This window comes from Cryptomeria japonica, chromosome 6 (assembly GCF_030272615.1).
Source record: "Cryptomeria japonica chromosome 6, Sugi_1.0, whole genome shotgun sequence".
Classification (NCBI taxonomy): domain Eukaryota; kingdom Viridiplantae; phylum Streptophyta; class Pinopsida; order Cupressales; family Cupressaceae; genus Cryptomeria; species Cryptomeria japonica.
In genome coordinates, this window is record NC_081410.1 from 118,223,175 (window position 1) to 118,232,705 (window position 9,531).

Here is a 9,531-nt window from a genome sequence, read left to right on the forward strand (position 1 = left end):
GCCTTCGCATAAGCTGCCAACTGTCTTGTTACCTCAAGTAACACTATTCTGTCTGTCGGATATCTCGGCAACATGTATGGAGGTGAAGGACATCCATGGACTCTGATATAAGTAAATTTCGGAAATTGGATAAACCAAGCACCGAACCTCTTTACTAGCTCTTGTGCATCCTGAGATAGTCTATTGTGAATCCCACCTTACAACGTCCTTGTGATGTTCATCGTGAAGGTATCATTGACTAACTTGTAGTTGCTTCCTGGCGGATGATGCAAGTGAACATAGAAATCACAAACTCTGACCTCGCCGGGTCCTCTTCCAATCACTCTTCTGTGAGGTAGTCCTGTGTACTCAAAGCTCCTAATCAAAGCATATATGACGTATGAACTCATGTGGAAGGATTTGGTAGCCTTCAATCTCCTTAACTGTACGTCCAAGCAATGGCTAATCATTCTAGCCCAATGAATTGTTCCTTTTCCCTGAACTATCACCTGGATGAAGTAGAACATCCACTTCTCAAAGTAGAAGGCCTGAGGGGCTCCTGTGACTCGGTTGAGCATCGTTATCAAATCTCTGTACTCCTCCTGGAAATCGATCCTATGTGGTGTGTTCAGGATCTTGCTCAGGCGAGGGCGACTGTTGAGTAACCAGTTCTTGTTGATGATGCTTAGGCAAGCATCTGGATCATCTTCATACATGGACCTGGCTCCTTCTATGCTTTTGTAGACCATATCTCTGTGCTCTGGAAGATGGAAAGCCTCACTTATAGCTTCCTCTAAAAGATAAGCTAAAGTGTTTCCCTCCTTGGACACGATCGTTCTGGACTGAGGATCATAATGACGAGCACATTCGATCATCAACTCATGGCACTGGACTGCTGGAGGGAAGCCGGCCGCCTTAATGATGCCACTTTCAATTATCCTCCTGGCGACGGGTGATGGCTTGCCAATGTAAGGGACCTCTCGAAACTTCTTCGTACTAAAGTTGCCCAAGTTGGTATCTCCAATGTTGCTCCACTTAGACACGATCTTGGTCTCCAGTTCTTCGTTCTTTTGATCTTCCTTCATAAGAGCTGGACGACTGGTGGATGCTCCCGCCTTCGGGGTCGCCATTGTAACACCTACACAACATTTCATAATAAGTAACGGATTTTGCAATGTATAACTATAGATTAGAAATTAAATTTAGGAAACTTCAGGATAAGTCTTTGAGTTATCATTTCCTAAATACGACTGAGCTACTTGAAATTCAAAATTTCAAAATTCAAAATTTAAGGCTATGACGATCAAAATTCAAAATTAAGACAAGGGAAGATTTCGCCATACCTTACTTGAGAGCTAACTCTAAAATGCAAAATCAAGAAATTGGCCTAGGCAAAAATCGAAGCTTGGAAGATTTCAACGTGATCCTTTTCAAACGAACGTCCTCCTTAGCAACTTCGCCACCTTTGGGGTCTTTGATGTCTTGATGGCAAGCTCGCCTCACTTGAAACTAAGTTCGCACTCCCCTTTGATGATGTTTCGCACCTCCTTTATGAAATTCGCACTTCTCCTAGTACTCTCCAAATCGCATGCAAAGGAATGTTCGAATGATGATTTGAAAATGAAATAATTCACCTCCCCTTTATAGGCGCTCACCCTCTCAATTACCTTTAGGCCGACTTTGCAAAATAAGGCAATTTAAAACAATTTTTAAATAAAAACCAAGGGCCGACTTTGTAAAATAAAGCAAATAAAACCCAAGTGTCCCAATTTAATTTTTAAATAATTAATTAATTAAATGCCTTCGTTTTTAATTAATTCGATTTTTTAAAGGCAAAAAATAATTAATTAAATGTCCATGCGCAAATTTTAAATGCTAACTTTAATTGAATATTCAAATTTTATCGATTTTAGCATTTAATAAAATTCAAAAATGTTATTAGCGCCAAAATTTGGGAGTTGTAAAAAAAATACAAACCATATCGCTCTGGTCCCTGACTGAGGGACAGGAGCGAATTAGCATTTTAGCCTTGATTCTCTTGCCTTTTACGTTCAAAACCACCATCTCCACGTCGTAACTGGCATTTTTGTTGGGAAACTCGAACTTGATCGATTTAATTTTGAGGAAGAATGCCTTTTAAGGTCAATATCGCCCTAGTCCCTTGGTGAGGGACAGGAGCGAACCTTGTGTTCTCCTTGATCCTTGTTTCTTTGATCGCTAATCTTCATCACTAGGCAAGTAACAACGTTACCCTTTCACTCCACGCATACTTTACTTGTCGTTAACAAGGCACATTTGATGTTTGAATGATTTTCGCCCTGGTCCCTGGGCGAGGGACAGGAGCGAACTTTATGCTCTAGCCTAAATTCGTCATTTTTTAACCTCAGCTTCTTGTTCATCGCCTTCCAAATGACATTTTCAACCTTGTATAATCTTGCTTTGACGTGATCTTTTGGGACGAATGATTGATTTAGTGAAAATCGCCCTGGTCCTTGCCTGAAGGACAGGAGCGAATTTGCCTCCTTGTTCAAGTTGATCACCTTTTGACGTTTGGTTTCTTTGCATATCATCTTCTTAAGGACACTTTAACCTTTTGCAACCTTGTACGACCTTGGCTTGACGTAGTTTTCGAAAGAAATGGCCAATATAATGAATATCGACCTGGTCCTTGCCTGAGGGACAGGAGCGAATTTGGGCATATAGTGTAAATCCTTCATCATATTGACTTGCAATTGTCTTTGAGGAGCAAAATGATGTTCTTTACTCCCTTTCGAACACTTGAAATGTGAGTGGCAACTTAAATTTGGACACATTTGAACAGTTCGCTCTGGTCCCTTGGAGAGGGACAGGAGCGAACTTGGGCATTCCCATCACCTTTGCAATCTTTGATACTTCATTCTTCGTCGAGACACCTCAAACGTCATTGCCACCTTATACTTTGACTTGGAGTGACTTTAAATTTGTAAGGAAGGCAATATAACTAATATTTCGCCCTGGTCCCTGGCTGAGGGACAAGAGCGAACTTCATTTTCTAGGTTCAATCACACTTTGCCACTGCTTAAAATTATCTTCAACAGACTCGTCATGCATCCTCTCATTCATCCTTGGCATGGAATTTGTTTCAACTTGGTGAGAATTTGATCTAAGGAAGAAATCGCTCTGGTCCCTTACTAAGGGACAGGAGCGCCTAGGCAAATATGGGCCTCGCTTCAGTGTCTTGCAATCTTCAATTTGTCTTCAATGGGTCCGTTACACCTTCTTTACCTGCCTCAAACTTAAAACTTACTTGATCTTTGCCCACATTTTGCCCTATAAGGAAATTCGCTCTGGTCCCTGGGAGAGGGACGGGAGCTATCATCAAATTTCGCCCTGGTCCCTGGCTGAGGGACAGGAGCGATTTTGCATTTAGGTCTAATTTTCCTTACGTTGGCAATTTCAAGTTATATTCAACTGATAAGATGTACTTCCTTGGTTCTCCTCAAATCGCGAAATTGTTGAAATCTTGCAAGGACAAGTCAATGTTGGATTTTAAGCTCCGGTCCTTCAGTGAGGGACAGGAGCGATTTTTGCTCCTGGCATATTTCCATGTTTGCGAAATTCTTCAAATTATATTCAACGGAAAGGACATGCCTCCCTTTATCTCTTCCAATCCAAAAATCATCTTGATCCTGCAAAGACAGTAAAATTTTGAGAAACAAGCTCCGGTCCTTCAGTGAGGGACAGGAGCGATTTTGCTTCTGCAGGCCAAAATATCAAAATTTCAAGACTTTAGTCACTTCACAAGGCAACAATAAGACCTTTCCAATGCCCGGGATCAATCATCAAAATTCCAAAATTTGATCAAAATCATTCAATCAGACAAAATTCCATAATTCTATCACTTAACACTTAGACAAATTTGGACTTGCACTCAAAATTCTGACTGAAATTAGACCAACTCACTTGACCACCTGACGAATTCACTTTATTTCCAAAATTGCATCCTACGGGAGGAAGCTCAAAAAGCTCTCAAGATTGACTGGACTCTGGCCTGAAAACATCAAAACGGAAACCCTAAGGCTTGACCCTAGTCCAGATAACTAACATACTAAACCAAAACCCTAAAAAACAGAGAGAAGGACAAACAAAAACGAGCAAAAAGAGGGGGTCCCCATTTTAATGGGGCGATGTGTGAAATGGTCACAACAGGCGCTTACCTTAAATTTTCTTATACACTTTGTTGAATTTGATTCATTCCTATGAAGTTTCCTTTACTTTTGATGGATGTTTTGGTTCTAGATGAATTCTTTGCTCCTTTTTATCCTATAAATTTGGATTGATGTTGGGTGTTTGATACTTTCTTTTTTTCCTTGATACCCTTGCCAAAGAAGTTCTATGTCATGATATTTTCCATAAATTATTGAAATATATGAAAAAAATGGCATCTCCAAGTACCCCGTCTCCTATTTTCAAAAATAGACATATCTGTACCAATACTAGTCTCTCGTACCAGTGGAGTACTAGCCTCCTATCAACCTAGATTATTTTAATGTAGGAATTTAAAAGGCTTTCGAGAAAGTTCTACAGCTTTTCATAGAAGGACATTTTAGAAGCTCATTTCTTCATGCTTGGTTTATTTCCTTTATTATAGATTTTGGAGAGCTTCTTGTGGAGCAAAATCCTAGGAGAAAAACCCTAAGGGAAATTGATTTTTACTAGTGGAAGATGTACCCTAACTGGCTGCATGTGGAACCACTCAGGTTTCATATTGGATTCAACAATTGAAGATTGAGAAATTTGTGAAGTCTAGTTCCAAGCCGAATTTCTAAGTTTGGAAGAATGAATGTTTGCAAGAAAATATGGATGCCATGGTTGATGAGTTTGCTATTGTTGGGCACTTGATTTACCTGTGTTTGGGCAACTTATTTGTGTATTGTTGGGTGTCATTTTTACTAGGTTGGGTGTAAGATTGTGTAAGCAGTTCAAGGGAGTTTGAATATGAAAGATACAAGTTTCTGAAGGGCGTTGGAATTGAGTTTGGTCAGAAACTCAAACATAGGAAGCATGGAAATAATTCTAGCTGATCTATTTGTCCTTGTGAGGCATTGGAAGTTGTTTCCCTTGTTTGGTGTCAAGTTATATCACTGGAAAAAGTGATTTGGAGTTTGAGTTGCGGCTTCCATTCATTGCTCTAACCTAGGCGTGAGTTCTGGGGGCAGTCTGTTAGCTTATTTATAGTTGGCATTCACTTATTTCTGGCATAGAAGCTTCAACCTCACAATTTGCAATTGTAGAAAAGCAATCGCATGGTTTAGAACTGAACTGGAAGACGTTAGACCCTGAGTTCAATTGGGACTTGTTGCAAATGATAAAAACATTGATCTATGAGTTTTGGGGCGAGTTATGTGACAATTGTACATGTTCTGGGTTAGCAAATAAGGTCAAAAACAAGTTTATTTGCCTTTGTATTTTCTGTAACAGCAAATTGATATAAAATCCTTTGTATTCTAATTCTTGCATAAAAGTGTTTCATGTACTGCACTTAGAATGAATTAAACGTATGCAATGCAATACCATTCCATTTAGCAAACCCTTTACAGCCTGAAAACACATTACAAAAACAAGCAGAAAAAGATTTGATAATTTATTGACGCATTAATCTTGGAAGACATTGAAATATTTTATTTTGAAGTTGTAGAAAATTTGGGTATAAATTACAAAGGGATTTTACAATGGTAACAGAGAAGTGATTTGCTAGGGGTTATGAATCCCAAGGATAGACCATTTATCACTTACAAGAGGAAAGGTGGTATTCTTAGTTCCAAATCAGAAGAGGAAGGAAGTATGTGGGAGAGACATGAACTGCTCGATCCCAGTATCATGGCAGAATTAATTGATCTAGCTAGAGGACAGCAGCAGTTGGTTCAATCTATAACCTAGATGATGGAAAACATGAACACAAACAATAGGAATCAGTGTGGTCATGAGAACAATCACAACAATGATAATAATGCTAACAATGGAAACAATGGCAACCAGGAAGAAGGAAGTAATACTAATGTTCTGGTAAACAACTCCAAGGCAGCCAGTAGAACCACTCCTAGGCCTCTAATTCCTAAATTCTTAAGAGGCACCACCAAGGGGACCAGCAAGACAGCAGGAAGGTGGCGAGGGTTTTAAAGATTATTTGAGAGACTATCAGTCATTGGATGAATATTTCCATGCAGCTACGTCCTTGGCAGATTTTTGCCAGATAAAATACAGAAACAGACCTGGAGGAGAAAGAGGGCATGGGCACAACAAAGATTTGCAATGCAAGGTAGGTAAGGTAACCATTCCTAGCTACGATGGGTCAAGCCAGTGTACTGCATGATCATGGGTACAGAAATTAGACACCTATTTCTACCTAAACACCATGACAGAGTTGCAAGCAATTTAGTATTCCACAATTCACTTAGATGGAGAAGCACATGAGTATTGGTACCATGGCCTAGTGACCTTAGAGCATGACAGTATCACTTCCTATGCTGATTTCACTCAGAAATTTATGGACAGATTTGATAGGAAGGATCTAGAGCCACATTTCAGAGAGTTGGCTCAGTTGCAGTAGGGGAATCAGTTGATTCATACATTTCAGAGTTCCAGAATCACGGATGTTTTAAAGCACAATTTAATTGTTTTGTTCATGGGGGGATTTTCAGAACCACTTCATGGTTGGATCAAAGCATTTGATCCGAATACCTTGCAAGATGACATTAAAAGGGCTAGAAACGGGAAAGCTTTAAACCTCACACCAAACGATTCTCCAAGTATGAATTGCCAAATCACCTTAAAATTAATAAGATCTCTCTAATAACAAGAAGCCTTTGATAAGACATTCCATAATGCCTAGGAATCCAATTGACCTTTAACAATAGAGAGTAGCCATAATCATATAGGCAAACAAAAACAGCCAATCAAATATATAAAAGAAAGATTAAGACGTATTTTTAAAAGGAAAACTTACTTTTGTAAAATTTAGAAAGTGAACTCATCAAGGGCAATGAGTTTTTATTTTATTTATAATACAAAGGGCAGGAGACACACCCAAACATCAACCTTTACTTTTTTTTGACATACAAAGGGCAAGAGATCCGCCCAAACATCAAGCCTCTAAACCCCCCATTTTTACTTGAAAAGGGAGGAGATCCCACATACATATCATTGGAAGAATATACCCTTTCAATATGTCAGTGAGATTTCACTGTAGATTGCTCCCAAAAGAGAACACCCACCTTTACCAACCACGCTCGTCACTTTGACAAGGGCAATGAATCTTTTGAGAGGGGTGTTGATATTCAAGAGATATTACAAAGAAAAGTAAGAAACGAGATATGTATGTGGAATACAAGTTAGGCCCAACGAAAATTGATGGTAGATTATCTCCTTGTTATAACATCATCATCCAATTGGAATAGAATTTTAGACAAGGATTTTAATTACAATCTTGACTGGCTTGGACATAATTAGGCTGCATGTGCTGATCAGGACTCAAAGGAGAATGAATGAAAGCTTCTAATAATGTTTGGAATACCTAACGATCTATGTGACCTCTGATCAATAACTAGGATTTAATATGAACAACAGCCCCTTAGAACAAAAGTAGCCCAACTAGGCTTGTGATAGTCATTTGATTCTTGAAGTCAGAGTAATATGCACAAACACCCGTTGAGAGAACAAGGAATTGAAAATGTAAGACCTAATGGTGTATGGGAAAATAAATGTTATAGCTGTCTCAACCACCCAAATGGACGATAATCGAGGGCAATATTGCTCCATATGGCATCAGCAAACCAATTCTAGTTAACCTATACCTTCTAATAACCAAATTGACCGTTGTCTGAATGGAAATTATCTTTCGAGCAAACTGTCTGTTGGGGTTCAGTGGGTAGTCCACTCAATATGTACAGAGCAGTAGATTTAAGAGAAAACTGTCAACGTCTACTAAAATTGTACCTATTGCTAAGGTACACCGGCTGTTTCATACAAGGCCCCGGTTCAAAGATTAATAGTGATTGCAGCCCAACCTTGTGAGCGAGTTCACTGAGACAAGATCCAGAAGAGGAAATTGATAGAATTACCTCTGCCTACAAAAATTATGCAGCTAGCAGCTGCATGGGACCATGATATAATTACTCAAAATACAGTTTGAAAAAAATATTAAAGAACGGGTATATAAAAAGCATTTATAACACAGGCTCTAAATTTTTCGTGATAACGAGTCCAGTAGGAGGACCCAAATTTAAGCAAGTTACAAGGTCTGATCCAGAAACTTTTAGCAAATCAGGACAATGCTAAGAAATCACTCACAAAGAAAAGAAAAGAAGAGGAATAGTAACACTCCCTAGTAAGCATTCCAGTCGAAAGCCTATTTCTTCATTACTAAAGTTACACATAACTCGAAACACAAGTGTACTAATAAATACACAGGCATTAGACCAAGTATATTTTAAAAAATGAAAATAGATTTAGTTGTTAGCTTACCTCCCATGGCTGAGTGAGAACGAAGAATTGAAGCGAAGGGATCCAATACCTTGGAAAATCCTGTTTCAGTAAGTTCGAATGTTACCAAATATTTAAAGATGGTGGGTTGGTATTGTATATTCTTGGCATGGCACTATTCCACCAATACCAGCGAATCCACTGTACTATGTTCCGTGTGGATCGGATGCTCTCGTTTGTGGACTCAATTTAAATTTGGCAGAGGCATCCCACTAGTAGTTTTAGTTTATTGATTGTGTAATTTGAATGGGCCCAAAAGTGCAAATAATTGGATTTTGTAAATGGAAGGAAGCAATTTTTTATAGAAAGAACAGCAATTCACAAGGTAGCTGTCCAATAAATGTAATAATTGAGTTTAATGTCTATATATTATATAGATTTGAATGTTTACTTTTAAAAAAACAAAAATTTAAAGAATGACTAATAAAGTATTTTATAGAATGGTTGCGTTTTAAATTTTATTATAAATTAAGGTAAATTTGTGGTTTTCATATGAATTTATTTATGATAGGTAGTCTAGTTTAATTAAATATTGTATAAAATGTAAAAGACGGCATACATATGTGAAAACCTAATGGATTAAATAATTGTTCTTTTTAAGTAAAATATATTAAAAAGGTGAAGGAAGATTATAAATAGGAATATGTTAAATAATAGTAAGAGCATATGAGTTAAAGATGTGTATTGAGAATAGAATAATAATTTTTCAAGCAGGGCAATATCCCAATACTCTTCAAGCAAGATATTATTCTCCATTACATCTCCAATTTGATATCTCGCTATCATTTTTGATGGAGATGTCAACTACTGATTTCAATAAATGAAGATTTGTTGTTTAATAGAAAATTAATTATAATAGAAGTACTAAATATCATTATCTCCATTACATGTAACCCAATATAACCATCTAATTGAGACATGTACTAAATATCACTATCTCCATTGCCTAATAATATCATATGCATAGGTACATTTTGTTGTTAAAATATGATAAACTACTACAAATGTTAGATCTTCAAAGAGTATACAAAT

General features: G+C 37.8%; 1 protein-coding gene across 5 annotated transcripts in view; it reads right to left on the reverse strand.

Annotated features, from left to right (window-relative positions):
* Positions 1-8,758, reverse strand: part of LOC131074823 (phosphoglycerate mutase-like protein 1) — a 126,246-nt gene extending 117,488 nt beyond the window's left edge. For 2 of the 5 annotated variants that reach the window (XM_058011530.2, XM_058011531.2), the window contains exon 1: positions 8,482-8,758. In XM_058011530.2, the coding sequence (XP_057867513.1) occupies positions 8,482-8,488 (7 nt within the window). In that variant the 5' untranslated portion in view covers positions 8,489-8,758. The remainder of the gene's footprint in view (positions 1-8,481) is intronic. The other 3 variants (XR_009113126.2, XM_058011533.2, XM_058011532.2) reach the window with 3 other exon arrangements.
* Positions 8,759-9,531: the final 773 nt, after the last annotated feature.